Source organism: Gallinula chloropus (assembly GCF_964237585.1).
Source record: "Gallinula chloropus genome assembly, chromosome: 1".
Taxonomy (NCBI): domain Eukaryota; kingdom Metazoa; phylum Chordata; class Aves; order Gruiformes; family Rallidae; genus Gallinula; species Gallinula chloropus.
This window is the reverse complement of record NC_140085.1, coordinates 14,437,459-14,456,379: the sequence shown is the minus strand read 5'-3', so window position 1 is coordinate 14,456,379 and position 18,921 is coordinate 14,437,459. Positions and strand designations below refer to the sequence as shown.

The following is an 18,921-nucleotide window of genomic DNA, read 5'->3' as shown; positions in this document are numbered from 1 at the left end:
CTAAACTGCAAACACTCCTTGGCCCTGCATACGTAACTCATGGGGTGTTTTCTTCTCTGTAACTTTTGAGGCACTTGGTGACAAGAGCCAGTGTGGGAGGTTTATGACTTGGCATTTTGAAAGCGGTGTGTTTGCACGTGCTGCAGGACGCCACGGGGAGACAGCAGTGCTGGGGTCTGTCCCAGCATCACTCCATTGTCCCCAGCCCAGGAAGATCCAAGAAGGTCCCAGCCTTGGTGTCACCCACATGTGGTCTTGCCAACCACCCTGGCGCAATCAGCGGGGGGAAAAGACAGAAGACCCCCACCCTGTAGGCATCTTGTGCTGAACTTTATTTAATTCACTCCTTGGTGCTGGCTGGGGTCAGGTGTCGTGGAGAGTCTTCCCTGGTGCCTGCCTCACTAACAGGCCCTTGATGTACCGTGATCCTCGAGAAGCCTGCAATGACAGAGGCAGAGCTGTGGGGACCTGGTGCCAGTCAGGTGCTCTGCTGGCAGTTCCACTTCAGGGCCCCTTTCTGCAGGAATCTTCCCACAAAAAAGACATCCCAAGCAGCGGTATCTCAGCAAAAGCCCGCTGAACCCTTCCTTCCCTACCGCTGCCTCACCTCTTCCAAGAAAGCTGTAGCTGTCACCCGCAGCTTAGGTGAGCAGGAATCCAGCCATGGCGAGATCTTCTTCAGCAGGCAGGGGGAGACAAAGCCAGCTTTGAGCAGGACGCTGCGCAAGGGAGCACAAGCAAGGGCCACACAGTTAGCCAGGAAGGCTGCAGGCAAAGGCTCCAAAATTCCCTCGCCCCAGTGCAGGCGCTGTTCTTCCAGTGGGGATGGCTTCCCAGACATGCTGGGAGGGTGTGTCCCAGCAGCCCTTTCCCTGGGCACAGCCCCGCAGGAGTGGCCAAATTCATGCCCACGGCTCTTACTTGGTCAGGAGAGACATCCCCTCAGGGTGAGCCAGGGGGTCTTCCAGGCGAGCCCACACTGCCTGATGCATGAGCTGCTTCATCCATTTGCTGGGCATGCATTTTTCTAGCAGCGACTCTAAAGCTGAAAGGAAGACCCTGGCAAAAGAAACAAAGCACAAGGGAAGTCAAAGACGCAGCCGACCAAAGCAAAGCAAAGCAAAGCAAAGCAAAGCAAAGCAAAGCAAAGCAAAGCAAAGCAAGCAAAGCAGCAGCACCCCCACGAACTCAAAGAACTCTCAAATCACAGCAGGTGAGGGGATGCAGAGCTAAACACCCTTGAAATGGTGCCTCAGCACCTTCATGGCTGAAGCAAACACCACCGGCATTTATTTTCTTCCAGCCCCAAACCAACTGAAGTGGAAGAAAAGCCATGCCCCTCGACCCACGCCCCTCAGTTCCCCTGAGGAACTGAAGCCAAGCCCTCCACAGGCCCCTTTGGCTCCTTACCTACACGGCTTCCTCTCAAGTATCAGGCCCTCCAGGTACAGCTGTCCCCAGATGCTCACGGGGGAAAGCTGCCTTTCCTCACCCAGGGTTTCACTGGCCCACCTCAGGAGGCTGGGAAGGAGGTGGGAAAACAGTTTCCTGAGCTGCGTGCTCTTCATGGCAATCATCATCTCGCAGATGGCACGGGTGATCTACAGAGAAACATGAGGAAGAACCACCTGTTCAGGCAAGGCCTTTTCCCACCAGCCTCGTTTCCCCACCTGCCTGGAGCTCGCGGGCGGGGGACACGTTACTGGCCGCAATTGCCACTTCTGCAACAGCCCTGTGGCTCAGGAGCTCAAGACTGTCCCAGCTCCCCACACTCCTTGAGGCCGGCCCAGCCCGGTCTCCACGTGGGAGTCTCCGCGAGCATCCACAAAGGGCACCCCAGTTCTTCATGCTGCACTGTGACTTGTAAAGCAGGTGCAAAGCTGCGGAATGTGTCTGCCATTGAACGTACTGTCAGTGCCTCCAGAGCAGTCTGACGGTTGCACAGCTCAGGAGCAGAGGAGTGTCTCTGCTGGCGGTTGTTTCCTGCTTCGTTCAGCTTGTCTGCCAAGCACCTCAGGACCGGAATCCCAGTGGTGTGTCTTCCCAGGCTCCTCCACAGCTCCACTGCTCCACTGCAAGGGAACAGACGTTCACCCCTGAGCCCACATCATCGCAGTCTTGCAGTGCCCTCAAACCTTCCCCTCCCCTCTTCCGCAGTGCAGCTTCCAACACAACCGCGTGGTTTCGCAACACTCCAGAGGGTTCAGGCAGGGAAAAGACCTGCTTCCCAACCGGGCCCATCCGGTGCCAGCAAGCTGCAGGGTCTGGCTTTCCCTTCAGTGGGACAACCGGGTAGAGCACTTACCTGTCCATGAGGTACATGCTCTTCTGGAGGAGGCTGGTGACTGTGGCTTTCTTCTGATACTGGGCAAGGAGCAGTACTGCCTCCATTGAGTAGCTCCTGTGGGCGTCCCGCTCCAAGAAGGTGTAAAAGAGGCTCTGGATTTTTGGCACCTGAATGGAAGAGGAGGAGAAAGAAGCGCTCAATGAAGCCTTTACCCCCTCCTGCAGGACCCAGAAACCCCATTCAGCACGTGAGCAATGCCTGCTCCCTTGGCACAGAGTCCAGATCAAGCCTGAAACCATCAAACATTGAAACCCAGGGTGAAGTGGGTCTCGGGGCAGGGAGGACTGACAATGATCCCAGGGAAGGGTGGTAACAGCAAGGTTGGTGCCTCACAGTGCCTCACTCATGGCAAAGCCCTGGACCATTGGGAGACTCTGCAAAGACATTCCCATGTCCTTGTCCCCAGACACCAGCAGCCCGTGCTCACTCAGACCATCAGCAGCTGAGTCTTGAGCCCATGCCAGTGGCACAAGGTGCAGTGCAAATGCCAACAGGAAGAGACACAAATTCAAACGGGAAAAAAAATGAAGGTCTCCTCTACCTCCTGAAGTATTTCCTTTCCGCATACCACCAGGAAGGTGAACACCCACTTCCACGCAGCCTTCCAATGTGTGGAGCTGGAAAACATCTGGGTGTCCAGGATGGGAGTCAGAAACGATGTAGCCTGTGCTGGAGGGACCCATTTGCAGACAGACTGGAGAGAATTCAGGAACAGAAGAGACCGTGCTGTTTACTTCTGCTGCAGCCAAGTGATGTGGCTTAACCCCACCCAGCTGGCAACTAAGCCCCAGGCTGAAAACCAGGGCACTAACTGATTTGGAAGTGTCTCCCTGCTTTTGCTTGCATGTACACCAAGTCTGTATTCTGACAAGAGCACACACACATGCGCACACGCACAGACACACAGACACAGACACACACACACAGGGCATCTGCTCCAGTTACCTTGGCATGGGTCTCCACCAGTGTCTCGATGTCTAGGCTGTTCAGCTCCTCAGCCAGGCACCTGGTCTCATTGTCCTGAGACGCCACGGTCATGGTCTTGTCTGGAAGAAAAACCAGGAGAAAAAAGGACTCCAGCAGGACTTCCCCAGCCGGATAAATGGCTAACAAATCCTGGGCTGGAAAGGCCCACTCGGGAAAAGCCCGTTCGCTGGGGCTTCAGGCTTTCAGCAGCCACTGGCCTCTGTGCCCAGCAGCTGCATCCCCTATCCCCTGCACAGGCCACCATCATCTCTGGGAGGCAGGAAACCTCCCTGTCACTTGCTCAGCACAGGCAGAGCCTGCTGCTGGAAGAGGAAAGAAAGGGTTTGAACACAACCCTTGGAAGCACGCTCCACAAAAAAAAGCCAACCAGTTTGCCCTCCCTCTTCCCTCCCTGCAGCATCCCAGTGGTGCTAGGCCAGGCTGGAGGGAGCATCAGCCAGGCAAGGCTGGGAAAGGCCCACTCTCCTCACCTTGCATTTGAAGAAAGCAGCCAAGGCAGACCCATGCCCTCTGCCAGCACGTGTCCAGGCAGTGAGTAGCCAGAGCCGCCAGAAATCCCATCAGGTAGCCCAACTCCTTGCACGAATGCCCCCCCTGCAGTGGAGAGCAGCAGGAAAAGGGTCGCAGGCAGCCCCAGCACACACTTGCCTCTACCTCCCACCCTGCTCACTGCGCAGTGACCAGGCAGAGACCCTTCTGCCTGCCCCATAATCCCAGAAGCACTGAAACCCAGCGTCTGGCCAGGCAGGGGTCCCTTCTGGGCCCACAAATGGTGGGGAGGGGGCAGTGGGGCACTCAGGGTGTCCTTACTCACCATGAGCTTGAGCTGCTCCTGGCAGGCTCTCAGCACAGAAGCACAGAAGTCCAGGCCTCTCTCCTGCTCCCGTGCGTTGTCTGAGGTGAGCCAGCCCTTCAGGACCTGAGGCAGGGTGCATCGCTCTTGACACAGGCATCTTTCTCTCCCCGAGATCCCTCTCCATCTCTCTCCTGCTCTGGCCCCTTCCCGGTGTGGCCCCCAGCCCCACAAAGCCCCGCTGCCACGCGCCTCGTTCTCTCCAGCTGCCTCTGCCTACACGACAGGGTCGAGCCCTCCCGACATCTCCCCACTCTGGCCTTCCCGCAGGCTGCTCTCACCCAGCTGAGGGCTGGCTCTTGGCTTTTGCTCCATCAGGGCCCGCTTCTCTGCCTGTCCCAAAGCTGCAGTGGCCAGGCGCTCCGGTCCCCCAGCTCAGCTCCTGGCCCCAGCCAGATGTGCAACCTCAGAGCGAGGAGCCAAAGCCCACCTTTCCCATAGGAAAGGCATCCATCTCTGATCACCTGCTAAGGCCTTGATTCTCTGCCCCCACGATGCTTTCCTTGTTGCCCCGTGGCTACTCACATAGACCAGGTCGTCAAAGCAGGCAGGGCTCCCCTTCACAAGGGTTTGTATGAGCTGGCCCAGATCTTCCACGCATCTCCTGTGCAGAAGCTGAAAGCAGGAAAGGAGAGCTGAGGTTCAGCATCATGGGGGCTGCCAGGGCACGCTGAGGTGGGATCCTGACCCAGAGGTGGGCAGGCACTGGTGGGGGGTGTACCGTCATGTTCACAGCTGCCCTCGCTGTCTTCCTTCCCTTCCGCCTCTGTTCCGCAGAAGGATAAGACAAGACTGTGTGGCAGCACACAGTCAGCAGCTTCCGACTGTCCTCCCTTCTCAGAGGGGGCCTCAGCTTGCTGGCCAGAGGGAACAGAAAGAGAGAAAGGTGATTTGCTGACCCTCTCCAGAGCAGCTCAAAGCCCAGCTGGCTTCCTCGGAATCGAGGGCCCCAAATCCAGCACCCCCCAGCCCATGCCAGCAAGCTCCGCCTTCAGCTCCAGCAAGTCCTGCCTCCTCCCAGGAGGTAGGCAAAGCCTGGCCCCCTCCCAGGTCACGGAGACCCTGCATCTCCCTCCCACTGCACAGCCCCAGCAGCTCCTGGCCGCACGCTCAAGGCCAAGCCAGCTGAGCTGGGGCACACGGCGAGTCCCCAAATCCCGGGGAGCAGACCTCACCTCAACTCCTCCAGAGCCCCAAACACTCCATACACCACGGTGTCCCAAGGCTCCTCCTCTATCCAGTCCTGCAAGACCCCGAGAGACAAGCACAGAGTTGGCTGCGGGCAGGGACAGGGGACAGCCCTCCCGCCTTCCCTGGGGACAGCCTTTGCCGACAGGCCTGGGCAGACACTGCCCCATCGCTCCCACACATCCCCAAGGATGGACCCTGCTCCTCCCCCACAGCCGGCACAAGCACCTAGGGGCCCCACCAGCTTGGGACACGAGCCGCTCGCCTAAGGCCAAGACCATCCCGCCCCTGGGGAAAGCAGCCTCCTGGCACAGCCCAAACTCCCCCGTGCATCTGCCCCAGCTACCCGCACTCACCAGCAGGGTCTGTGTCGCCTCCTGCTTTGAGGAGAGCTCAAAGCTGCCACAGTCACCCACAGCCTGGATGGCACTGCTGACCTGGGAGATACTCTGCACCAAGGCCAGCTTCAGCTGCGTGTCCTGAGGCCAAAGAGAGCAAAGAACACATTGAAATCTTTGGAGGGCTAAAGGGTCAAAGAAGAGTATGGGCAGGGTGGGGGCTTGGATCTGGTCATCGAGGACAAAGCGTTCCTCGGGGGATCTTGAGAAATAGATTGTCTGTCTTGGTACCCCCCCTCTGGAGCTGGGATGCACAGGCATCCCTCCCCTCCCCCTGCACGCCCTGCGCTCCTACCCGCCGTTGGGCTTTGGAGAGCCACAGGATTCTGCCCATGATTTCTGCATCCACGCAGGGCAGCAGCAGTTCCTTGGGGGCATGCAGCGCAATGCTGCTGTAGATGTTCATGAGCGCAGCACAGGTGGCCTGGACTCTCTCCATCTGCTGCTGCTGCTTCTGCTGTGCCAAGAGAGATGACACAAGACGTCAGTCCCAGAACTCCCGTGGGATTCTGCAGTAGGCTACTGCTCTGCACCCTCACCAGCTCCTCATTCAGCTGGGCACCTCCCAGCAGGCCCCCAGGCTGCCAGCTCCAGGGACGCTAGCTGCTCCCATCCCACAGCTTGGGTTCTCGCATGAGGATGGGCTGGAAAGCGCAGCCAGCCTCACGCGCCCTGACGGTGGTTTTGCCAGTGATTTGCGGGGGTCGGGGAGCTGTCTGGAACCTTTCTGTGGAAAGGTTTCTGACACAGCCTGTCATGGTCCTGCTCAGAGCCACGCATCCTGCACCTGCCATGCTATGAAAGGCTTCCCCACGCCTTTCCCTCCCAGGGCGGGAGCAGAGCCAGTGAGACCTCGCCAGGCTTCTGCTCCCAGACCTCAGCTTTGGGGAACGAGCAGTGTGACACACTGTGCCTGCCCCCTTGTCACCAGCTCCAGCTGAAGTCACGGGCAGCGGGGCTGCATGCGAGCAACTGCTGCAGCTGCCCCAACTGGGCAGGGCTCTGGTCCACCAAGTGTCAAGCCCCGTCCTTCCCAAAGACACCTCAGGGGCCACAGTGCCAGGATGTCCCCTCTGAAACACAGCTCTTGGGGAGCTTGTAACACAAGGCTGCTTATTCAAACACGGCTGCCGTACTTTGTCTGCTGCCGGTGTAGAAGTGCAAATAAGGCAAAAAGAGGAAAGCCCAACAGCAAAGTCCTTTACCCTCGGCTCCATGGCAGGTGGATAAAGCCAGTTGTTTGTGAAAGCGGCAGAGAACGTTGTCACCGTGTCCAAGACCAGGCGGAAGTGGCTCTCGGAAGCATGGGACACAACAGAAATCATTCCCTGCAACCACAGAGAAACGGGGAGTTGGCTCCAGCCCCAGCACTCAGCCATGGCCAGTGCCAATGCTCAGGCAGGCCACTGCAACAAGGGGGAAACAGCAGAGAAATGGGGAGATCAAGGAGGTCTGGAGCCGCCTTTCCTCTCTCCCAGGAATAGGCAGGGGATGCTCAGGAAATGAATGTCACCTCACCTGGGCCTCAGATGGCTCCACAGAGGTCGCCTGCTGAAGGAACCTCAGCACCTGCCCTTCGATGTGTCTGAGGTCCTGACAAGCTGCCAGCACCACCCCAAAAGCCTTGTACAGGAAAAGCTGAAAGAGAAGAGCCCCACCTTGTCAGGAGAGGGCGGCCCCAGGCAAGGAGGGAGCAGGCAAGGCCAGCCATGGCAGCAGGCTGTAGCCAGCTGCTGGAGCAGCCCAGGGGAAGGGCCTTTTGGGGGCGAAGGAAGGGGAAGCAGTGAAAACCACCAGTGTGGCACACCACCGGCACCAGCCCCAGCCCTGGCGTGGGGCAGAAGACCCACCTTCTCCCAGGAGCCACGGGCAGAGCTGTCCAGCTGCCGGCTCAGCTCCTGGCTCAGGTCCATGGTCCCGACCTCGTCCTCAATGGGCTCCAGCGATGCTCGCAGAAACTGGGGCGAACATGAGAGGAAGCGAGTGTTCCCCAGCCCTTGGCCAAGACCCTTGCGACACCCGAGTGTCCCAGGACAGCGGTGGGGAAGAGCCGGCCCCAGACAACCCTCTTTTCACCAGCCTCCCTCTTCTCCTCTAACACCTCAGGCGAGACCCCCCACACCTCCCCCAGCATGCCAGGCCTAGAGGATGCAGTGTTAAGGCGTGTGCCACAGCTTTAGAGGGCATTAGCCATCAGCTGTGTCACCTGTGCAGACAGCAGCTCCTCTGAGCAGGCAGGCACCCAGTCACTCTGTGGGGGAGGTGCAGGGTGCTCAGGAGGTGCCCCAGCCCCTGCTGCCTACACAGGCAGCCAAGAGCTTCCTCCCACAACTTTGTCTGCTCCCTCTTCTCCCCCAGGGATGCTGTACCTTCAGCAGGCGGTGCTCCCACTCTGCAGAGTCAAGGGACATGTCCTTTTCTCCTAGAAAGCAAGGGGAAGCAGAAGCCCTTGTTGCTACTGAAGCTCACACCAGAGAAGAGCCCAGTGGCCTCCTCTGCAGTCACACCTCCCAAGAGTCCCGGCCCATCACACTACAAAAGGCCCACAAACATCTACTCCAAAGCCCTTGCAAGGGCAAAGACACAGAAGGGATCCCAGGGGGCATTAGTCAGAGCCACTGATTCAGCTGGGGAAGGACCCGCTGACTGCGGCTCACCCCCGTGGCTTCACTTGCAGCTCCCAGAACAGCTCCGAACACTGAGTCCCAGCATGCACCGGCAACACACATTTTCTCCCCCACTCCCCTACCCTCTCCCTGCCTCTCCCTCCCCACCCACCCTTTACCTTCCAGGTACTGCAGGAGGAGGGGGATCTCGGTATCCCACACTGCCCCCAAGGCTCCGTGGATCCTGCCCCGGAGGGCCTGCAGCAGCTGCAAGGCAGCAACTGCCTGGTCGCTGCTCTTGTGAGGAGCTGCTGCCACCACCTAGGCAAGAGCAGGACAAAAAGGTCACCTCTGCTGCCAGAGCCAGAGTTTCGCTTGGGAGGGTAGTAGGCTCAGCACCGCTCCATGGCCTGGGGCACAGCCAGCCCCAAAGGGAGTCAGATCCCCAGCAGGCCTGAGCAGGCTCAGGCACACTGCCTCCTCCTTCTCCTCCTCCTTGGGGGGATCCCAGCACCAGCCTCAAGAGCATCTCTGCCCAAAGCTCTCCCACCACCCCTGGCCAGAAAACCTCTTTCCTCATGGCCCCACTACTCACCAGCAGTCGAGCCAGCAGGGCCTGGGGAGCTGGCAGCTGGGCTGCAGGGAAGAAGAAAGGCTGGGTGAGCTGACAAGCCCCTACCATGCCCTGCCCCATGTAGCTCTAATGAGCCTGCACACGGCTGAGGGCCGAGAGCAGCAGCGATGCCACAGCGCAGGCCCAGGGGGCTCCTAAGGGCTGCTCAGCGTGACACCAAGGCAGCTCACGCATGGCCAGAACCAGCCCCGGTTCACCGGGACATCACTGCAAGCGTGAGAGCCAGGACTCTGCGCCGGGCCAGGGGCCATGCAGAAAAGAGCTCCTCGTGCCCAGCAGCAGAGCCTGGCTCTGCCCTTTGCTTCTCCCGGGCTCCTGCGCAGGGCCAGCAAAGCGTACGTAGGCACTGAGTGGCCAGGCCCCCAGACAAGCCCAGCAGCTCCTACCTTGCTCCTGGGAGTCCACAGCATCAGGCTCCTCTTCTTCACACCCTGCTCTGTCCCGTCTCTCAGCCAGGGCTGCGAGGCACTTGGAGAGTGGGATCAGCATGCCGCTGTATTGGGCTGGCACCACATACTGCAGCAGCCTCGGCCACAGGAGCTGCAGAGAACCACCAGGCAATTGGCCACATCAGCATTCCCATTCAGCTCAAAGACATAAAGGATGGTCTGGGCTTTCCTGAGCCCTGTGTGCTTCTGAAGCAAAAGGTTCAGGGCACATGGAAGCACTTGGAAGCACAAGGCCAAAAAACCTGGCTGCAGCAGCAGGGCACAGGGTGACTTACTTTGGTCATCCCTCTTAGGGAGACATCCAGTGAGCCCACGATGTCCATGCAAAGGGCTCGCAGAGCTCCTTCCTCCGGAGTTTCCCAGGCAAAAAGGCCTCCTGCCGCCTGTAAGACAGCATGGGGCTGAGGCATGGCCCCACCGGTGCTCCTGCACCAACCCCGCGGGAGCACTGACCTCCTGAAGGAGGACAAGGACAGCCAGACCCAGCTCAATGGCCAGTTCCCAGACCCGGTGAACGGCTGGGAAGCCTGGGAGCAGAGACACACGCTGCTTGCCTGCACCTCCAGCCAGAGGGAAGACCCTCAGCACGTCAGCAGGAGGCCTGGCCATCGCCAGCTGTCATTTCCTGGTCGTCAGCATTTATGGATGGGGGTGTCCCTACAAGCCCCTCCCTTCACAAAGCGGCCGTGCTGAAGGCACGCGTGGGCACAGGTCAGGCCAAGGGGTGCACACGCAGCCCTGCGGTCCTTTGTGGCACTAGGGGTGCAAACCCATGTCATCCACTGACATCGCTGCCAACATCAGCGCTGGCGCCCCTGAGGAATGACCATTAGGAGGCCACTCTGACGGCAGTGCCAGCGCTGATGGCCCTGCGGGGTGGAGCTCTCTGTGGCTAAGGACACCTGCAGGAGCTCTCAGCACAGTCAAGGCACCGGTCAAAGCCCTTGGTTTTCCCACTCTGTCCTTACCAGCCTGCCCGAAGTCCGGCTGAACTCGTTGAAGATGAGTCCCACCACACCCCACGCACAGCTGGTCTGGGAGCCGGAGCTGAGCAGCTCCCTGATGAATTCCAGCACGGCGCGCCGCACCTGCCAGGGGAGAGTGTGGTTATGACCCTCCTGTTCAAAACCCAAAAGGAAGATGCCTTTGCTTGGGGGCAGCCTTTGTGGCTTGCGCAGAGATGAGGAGGGCACAGCAGCCGCTTTTGCTCCAGGCTTCAGGGATGGGCTTTAGCACCAGGCTGGATGGGCATCTGCCCTGCAGAGCACCACCACCTCCCCACTCTGCTCTGACAGCTCTCCCCAGGGAGGAGCCATCACACACTGCCTGGACAATGCACCAGCACTTGCCCAGGCACCCCAGTCTTGCCCTCTCCAGCAGCAGGGCCACCTCTTGCCATCAGCTCTCTGAGCAGCATCAGGAAGCGGGGAAAGGGAGCCGTCACCTAGGACAGACTCCCAACCACTGCTTCCTGCTGTGACCCTGCCAGGCTTGGGAAAGGGAAAGGGTTTCTCTGCCTCCCCTGGCAGCACCGTGCCCCCCCACAAACCAGCTCACCTGGACACTGGGGTCATGGCACGATGACTGCAGGGCCTCCACCACCTGGGGCAGCTTCTCTCTCACTGCAGGTGCTGGAAGAGATAAGGTGTGCCGTGAGGCACAGCCCCAGAGGCAGAAAGGATCCCTTGAAGCTCCCAAGCTTTTCATGCACCAGGGGGACAGCAAAGCAGGGCCTGGCTCTGGCTTTAGTCTAGAGGCACAGCTGCTTTGTAAGCACTCTGTGTGGCAGCCCAGAGCTTAAGAGAAATAGCACAGGTGCAAGCAACTCCTGTGCCTGCCAGCCCACCTACTCACCCACCAGCTCGCCCACACTACTGGGTTTGGAGCATCACCCCTGGTGTGCTGCCATTTCTAACTGCCACGGGGGAGACTGAGCCCTGTCATGGGGCATCAGTTCAGCTGGGGGACCCGCTCTTGGCAGCTCCTTTTGGGTGCAGCTGCAGCACTTTCAGGCCGTTCCTGCTCTTGGCCCAGCAGCCCCAAGCCGGGCCTTGTGTCCCTGGCCCATGGCACTGACCGTCAGAGTGGGCCAGCGCTGCCAGCAGGCCCAGAGCTCCCACGCAGCTGGCCTCGCTCCCTCCGCTCTCCCGGGAGTGCAGATGCACCACTGGCTCCTCCGGGCAGATTATCGCTGCAGGGAAGAAATCACCTTCTGCACTAGCAGTCACGTGCCTCGGGCTGCCCAGGACAGGGGGAGCGCTGCCACGGCATGGCAGGGCATCGCCCAGTCTCCTCTCCTTACCCTGCCGCACGATGCAGTGGGACAGCTCTGCCTTATGGCTTGGGCCAGGCTCTTCGGTCACATCCAGGAGCTGTGGGAACAAGGTTTGTTTTAAAGAAATTCCCAGTGCCTTTGAGGGATGCTCTCTGCCTTCCTCTCCCAGTCTCCTCCCGTAACTTGGCTGAGAGGGAAATCCCTGTGGGAACTGGGATGCCCCTTGGGCCCACCCCAAACAGCCAGGATCAGGCCTCCTGCAGCCCCAAGGTGCCTGGCTCCCAAATCTTGGCCGTGCCCCTGGCCTGCAGGAAGGTCTGTGAGAGCATGGGGGAGGAAGAAGAGGCTAAAGCAACTGAAAACAACTTGGGATAATGGGAGCCTCTAACACCAGCTCCCAGGGAAATAGCCCAAGCCACTTGCACAGGGCTTCTTGTTTGCCATTGATTCTTGACGCTGTTGGAAGCCTCAGGCCTTTCCCACTCTCTGGGTTCCTTCTCTAAGAGCTTCCCAGCTCTTCCTGGCACCCCACAGCTCCCCAGTGCCTTCTGACACTTGCTCAGAGCCAGCCCAGCAGCTGCACCAGGCCCCACACAGCTCCTTGCCTTGGTGACCTGGGAGGTGTCTCGGATGTCCCAACGCTGGTGCAGGAGCGCAAGGACTTGCTCCCAGGCATGCTCTCGGTGCTGCCCCTCATGCACAAGGACGTCCATCATGGCAGCCACTGCCCTGAAGACAGCCTGCTTGTCCTGGAGAGGGAAAGGAGAGGTTCTGCTTGGAGGCCTGAAGGTCTGCCTAGTGCTCAGCATCCCCTGGACACCAGTCTACCCTTCCCACTGGCAGACTTCCCAAGCTCTACTCCCCAGCAGGACAAGAGCTCACTCCAGAGGAGAGCACTTACTTCCCTGTGCTGCTACTCCAGCCTCCCCTGCAGAAATGCCCCAGCCTGCTCCCTGCCAGGGAGCTCCCGGGCCCAAGCACAGTGCCGGTCGGCTCCTGGCTTGGGGTGTTTTCTCACCCAAACCGTTCCCTCCCCTCTCTGCTCGCACCCCACCGTGCACACTGACGTGGACATCCCTGCAAAGCCCCAGCCATGGAAAGCAGCACTCCTCACCTCTTCCTCCCTGCAGCCCAGCCAATTTGCCACCACGTAGCAGAAGACCGGGTACATGTGCTCGGAGAGCTGCCCTTCCGCGGGTCGAGGGAAGGGGCACTGCTGCCGGCTGCAGAAGTACTCGACGACTGCTTTGGACCACTGCTCCAGAACTGCACCAGGAGAAAGGAAAAGGCAGCACGTGAGAGGCTGCAGCAGGGATGGGACCTTGCACCCGCACCCAGGAATTCCTCTGCGCAGCATCCCCGCATCCTGCCTGCCCACAGAAACATTCCAGGTTTCCTCCGCTCCTCTGGCACCCTCACATCAGTCTGGGATTGCCAAGGCCTGACCCGAATGCAGGGTGACACCCGCCGTGTTCCCTCTGAGATTGCATGGAGGCATCAAAGGCCACCCCAGCTGCTACCCCTGGGATCCCAGCCCGGGAACCCACACTCACCACTGCAGATGACGCGCAGGGTCCGGCCGCTCCTCACCTGGCTCAGCATGGCGTGCAGGGAGAGCAGTGTCATTCCCACAAAGGGGATGCACTGCAGGGCTGCAGAGAAGGCAGGGCAGAGGGACACAGAGGGTCAGGGAGACACACGGGAGAGTGGCATTAATTCCCGGCAAGTCTGGGGTGCTGGGCCACGCGGGACATGCTAGAGGCATTGGGGAGGGCTGCCTTCCCCAAGGGGGACACTGAAAAGACCCTTGGGTAAAAGAGGAGGATGGTGGGGAACAGAAACCCCGTGGATTTGTCTCCAAGGGCTTCCCACCCTCCAGGACCCAGGACTGGGCTGGTAAGGCAATGCTGCTGGCTGCCCTGGCATGGAGCAAGGGGGCACGGCAAATTCATAGCCCCCCAGTTAACACTGGCCCCTACCCAACCCAGCAGACTGAGGGTGCTGTACCGTAGCTGCAGGCCATTTTGCCCAAGGTGAGGAGCACCAGCTCCTCAGGGGCCTTCGCCATGACCTTCAGGTGGTGCTGGAGCTCGGACATGACGAAGTGGAAGTGGGAGCGGGCCAGAGCCATCAGCATGTCACTGGCAGCCGACTTTGTCTCATCCGGCACACCCTGAAAAAGCGCCACAGGTTAAACGCACCCGGAAGAAACGTGGAGGCACCCGGACAAACCAAACACCTCCGGTTCCCCTGTGAGCCCCCTTGGGGCACCTTTGCTTGGGCTGGGTGTCTGCTGCCTCATCTTCCCCTGGGGAAGGCGAGCAGCTCCCCCGCTGAGGGTAGGGAGGCTTTTCCCTGGCACAGCCCTGCGTTGCTGCCTGCTCTGCCTTCCTGCACGCTGCTTGGATGGCCTTGAAAGGGAACAAGCTCACCTGGGCTGCCTGCAGGTCACTGGAGGCCTCTGCAATCAGGCGGTTCACGACACCGCTCTGCAGGCGACTGTCATCCCCCTGCAAGACGCTCTCCAGCTGTTGGTAGGTCTCCACTCGGTCACCCTGGGCACAGATCACAAAGAGTGATGGGACTCGCTTTGCCCTCGTTCTCAGGGAGCCACGAGAGAGACACCTGCTGCAGAGGTGCCCCCAGCAAGATCCGCCTCTGCCACGCTACCCGGGGAAGCCAGGGGCATCGAGGGGAACCCTCAAGCCCTCCTACCTCACTCACCTCATGGTCTTGCAGTCGTTTCAGCAGAGAAGTCCCGCTGGCCGCTACAGTAGTGGCGCCAGCAGGGACAGATTCCTTCGCTCTGCCTCTATCCTCATGATGTCCAGATCTGGGCCTAAAGCCCAGGCATGGGCAAAGAACTGGAAGAAAAGAAGGAAAGAGTCTTGCTGGCGGCAGGGCTTTGAACCAGGGAGCGGTGAGGATCTTCCCAGCGTCAGTGGGATGAGGGGAGGGACACTGGGGGACCGGGACCATTCTGGGCTTCTTGGTGCCACAACAGCAGCAACGTGCCAGAGTGAATTCAGGCTGGGTGGGGTCCCTGAGCCAGGCAGGTCTGGCTGGGTGAGGTCGTCTCTGAACAGCCCCCCAGCTGCCCCACGCAGGGCAGGGACAAGATGGAGCCAGAGCCCAACCTGGACTCTGGCCCAGGAGGAGAGGGGACAGGAAAATGGTCTCCAGCTCCTGGCTGGGACGGACACTGCCTCCAGCAGGCATCAGCCCCCCACCTCCCACCAGCCCCTCACCTCTCAATGCTCTCCTCATCGCAGCAGGAGCTCCCAGATGGGCACACCGCTCTCTCTGGGTCCTACTCCTGCGAGTGCTAGGAGAAACTGGGGCTGCCCCAGCAACCAGGTAGAAACTCCGGCTCTTCATGACATCACTCAGCGCCTAACAACGGGCTGCTGCTAGAGACACCAGGCACCATGGGGGTCCCCACAGGCCTGGAAATACAGGCTTTCCCCATTCTCCATCTCTTCAACTCTCATAGAATCATGGAATAGCCTGCATTGGAAGGGACCTGGGGCAACGTGGTCTCACAGGGACTGGCACAGCTCTTCTTTCAAATTCTGCTAAAATCCACAGCTTCCGTTGTCTCCAAGCTACCATGTGTCAGTGGTTCAGTTGTAGTTTCACTGAGGAAGGGAGCTTAATTCACAGTGGTAGTTCCTCCAATCACAACATCATCAGTCTCCACAAGAATACCTTGGTGTTTCAGCAATCTGGATGGGGAAAGCCAATGATTTCCCTTTTGTTCCAGAACGTCAGACATGGTATGGGAGACCATTCCTGTCGTCTTCTGGCCTAAAGTGAATTTCCAGGCTTCTTCAGCGTTCGGTATTACGGCAGCTACGGTCTTACACATGGCTTCTTTTTGCTGGGTATCCCATTCTTGTTGCCCTCCAGAAATGTCATACCCCAGTTAGGATACTCATTGGTGCACATTTCAGCTTTCTCTTGAGAGACTCGATATCCATTTAGGCCCCCCAAAAATGCAACAAACTTGTCCCTTGGATACAGCCAGGGTTTTTTTTTCCGTTACTACTTATAGGTCATTCCCCTACTGCAGAAGGATTCCGTCTCTGGAGGGAGGGTTCCATGTTTCAAGTTCTCCTGCAAATTGATCCCCAAAGATTGTTGGATTGATTGATGCTTGATTGATTTTTTATTTATTTGAAAAACCTTGGGGTAACCCTGTCCGTGTAAGCTGGGTTTTCCTACCGGTGGTAGGACCTTCCCATTCCCTTGCAAATAACGTTGGATTGTTTTTGGCTAATGGCAGGCAGAAGAAAGCTTCTTTTCAATCTAGGACTCTCAACCAAATCTGTGTATTCTTAAGCTTTGTCAGCAGTGTATAGGGATCAGCTACCACCGGGGGGGGAGATTTTTAACAGTATCAATTATTGCTCTGAAGTCTTGCGGTACTCGATACATTCCATTGGGCTTTTTAATTGGTAAAACAGGAGTATTCTATTCTGATTCCCATTCCACTCACAATCCATATTATATGAAGTGTCCCTTTACCCGTGCCTGCACATTAGTCTGGGCAGCTTGCAATATTTCCAGTCTCTATCATTTCACTTCACGTTAGATCGACATCCTTCCAGTCTGGATCCAAAGTCTCAACAATCAATTCAAATCTTTTTGCCGCCTTAGAGGGGTCATCCCTACATCCTTTAGCAATTTCCTCCCAATTGTCCAAATCACTGAGCGTAAAGGCAGTCCTTACTCTAAGTGTTTCCCCTGCCGGTCCCACAGTTTCTCGTGAAGCGGCTAATAATTGTGGGCCTTCATTAGTTTCACTTCTGGTTCAGCTTCCAACGTGAGGAGAGCTGGAGAGGTCAGACGTGTCTTCATACCATTCAGGCTATGAACACAACACTCCCCTGTACTACAAGCAGAGCAGCATCTCTTCAGGTGTTCCTCTTTCTCTCACTTTATCTTTTTTCTAAAGGCAATACTAAGCGGTGCTGTGCTATTGTAAGCCCACACTCCCTCTGCCATTCCGGATGATCTCGGAGATTGAAAAACATACCAGCATAGCCAATTTCATCCCATTTTCCTTTTCCCTTTAAAAAGCATGAATTGCAATACTTCATCAAATTCTTTTACTCACACTTCCATCGGGTTCTCCTCTGATATCTTTCCAATGCAAAATCACACAAGCCAGAGGGCTTTTCTCAGGGACTTCACTACTTTGTTTCCCTCCCATCCTTAGTCACATTTACCTCTTGATTCCTGTTCTTGTTTATAACTCAACTCCTGTCTAGCTCTCCAGCAATACTAACGAGAACGATACAGTTTCTCCCCTACATTCTCAGTTCCACGCTGATTACACCAAATATAAAAAAACCCCAACCTATACATTTCTAGTGGGTAGGTTTTTCTCTCACACACAGATATGCTGCAACTCAGTCACTCACCACTCACACCAGAGTTAACGCATTTCACTCACACCAACAGGTCGTCAAATCTAAATCGATTTTCAAAACTCAGTTCCTTGTAACAATATCCAAAGTCAGTACCAATAAATCAATGCCACCTGAAAAGTGACTCACTGTTGGGGAATGGAACCCTCGTCTCCTGTGTGACGGGCAGTTCTCCTCCCACTGAACCACTGAGCAGTACGCTGTCACCAGAAGTACGCAGCAGGACTCCACACTCACTGCGTGATTACTTAGACGTCTCAGTCACGCCTGCACAAGACCTTTACAAGGCAAATCCAAATCAGAACAGTACTCCATATAACTATCAAGATTCCCAGTCATTAGCAGCATATACATGTGGATACAGTCAGGCACTAGTAACCTGCTCTATACAACACTCGTGTGTGGAGGCTTGCTCCAACGCGAGTCACAGCGTCTTCTGCATGTCTCCATCTGCTCCAGCGTGGGGCCTCTCGCGGGCTGCAGGTGGGGTCTTGGCCTTTCCCATGGGCTGTGGCGGGACACCTGCTCCACCGTGGGTTTCTCCATGGCCTGCAGAGGCATCCTTCTCTTCAGCACCTGGGGCACCTCCTCCCACCGCCTTCTCTGACCTTGGTGCCTGCACAGTTTCTTACATCTTCTCATTCCCTTCTCTGATGGCAAAAAGCAGCTGCTTGTGGGATTTTTTTTCTCCTAATTGTCATTTCCAGAGATGCTGTGACTGTTGCTGATGGTCAATAGACAGGGAAGAACTATGGATGTCATCAACCTGGATTTCTGCAAGACCTTTGACACAGTCGCCCACAACATCCTTCTCCCTATGTTGGTGAGATACGGATCTGATGGGTGGACTGTTCAGTGGATAAGGCATTGGCTGGATGGTTGTTACAGTCACCCTAATAAAATAGCTTAACTTGTAGGTTATTTTGGATCTAGTGTAGGATTTGATTTTGATTTTAAAGGAGTAATAGCAGCTATGAGACTATACAGCATGTTAGGACTGTTAGGAACAAGATGATTTGTGCCTTTATCACTATGGAAAATCTCTATGGACTCGGAAGCAAAACAAAGGGTACTGGTTATGGACCTTGAGTTAAAACAGTAAGTATATGAAGAAACTGGCTATGGTTACAAAATAGCAGCCAAAGACAAAGTGAGCTTGTGCAAGGATGGGTTCAGTGGCGGACACAGTGAGGAAGACTATCGATGACTACCAGAGGATCCCCACTCAACATAACTAGGCAAGTGCTGAGGACATTTACATATGATAATGATTTCCACCAGAATGTGCTAATCATTACCCTCCCCTCTTTGTATTTATAACAATCAGTATTGTTAACCAATGATTTTTACAGAATAAGAATATAGATGAAGCAAAGCAATCAAAAGCCAATCCTTGTAAAGGTCAAGCTAAGAAGTGAGCATTTTTGCAGAATAATTTTGCTAAAATTTTATAAATATGTTCTGCTTTGTACCTTTGGGTGAACACGTCTTTGGAGGAGATATCCCCTGTGTTCCCCAGCGCTGCAATAAAAGAAGTGCCTGCTCTGCTCTGGTGACACCTCACCTGCAGTACTGTGTCCAGCTTTGGAGCCCTCAACATAAGAAGGGCATGGACCTGTTGGACTGTGTCCAGAGAAGGGCCACAAAAATGAACAAAGGGCTGGAGCAGCCCTCCTGTGAAGCTAGATGGAGAGTTTGTGTTGTTCAGCCTGGAGAAGAGAAGGCTCCAGAGGGACCTTATGGCGGCCTTCC

The 18,921-nt window shown here is 57.0% G+C and overlaps 1 protein-coding gene across 1 annotated transcript; it reads right to left on the bottom strand.

The window, feature by feature from the left end:
- Window positions 1-363: 363 nt before the first annotated feature.
- LOC311205110 (maestro heat-like repeat-containing protein family member 2B) lies at window positions 364-15,685 on the bottom strand (the record flags this gene model as incomplete). The annotated part of the gene is made up of 32 exons (XM_084279401.1): window positions 364-438; window positions 608-719; window positions 922-1,059; window positions 1,411-1,601; window positions 1,910-2,072; window positions 2,306-2,454; window positions 3,293-3,393; window positions 3,805-3,928; window positions 4,149-4,253; window positions 4,713-4,802; window positions 4,909-5,044; window positions 5,363-5,430; window positions 5,732-5,854; window positions 6,069-6,230; window positions 6,979-7,101; window positions 7,292-7,411; window positions 7,624-7,731; window positions 8,143-8,195; window positions 8,559-8,700; window positions 8,975-9,015; window positions 9,400-9,553; window positions 9,738-9,845; window positions 10,431-10,550; window positions 11,020-11,093; window positions 11,540-11,653; window positions 11,765-11,834; window positions 12,343-12,486; window positions 12,852-13,003; window positions 13,291-13,389; window positions 13,745-13,910; window positions 14,170-14,292; window positions 15,602-15,685. 32 exons carry the CDS (start codon window positions 15,683-15,685, stop codon window positions 364-366), a joined length of 3,732 nt encoding a protein of 1,243 aa, XP_084135527.1.
- Between the last annotated feature and the right edge of the window lie 3,236 nt (window positions 15,686-18,921).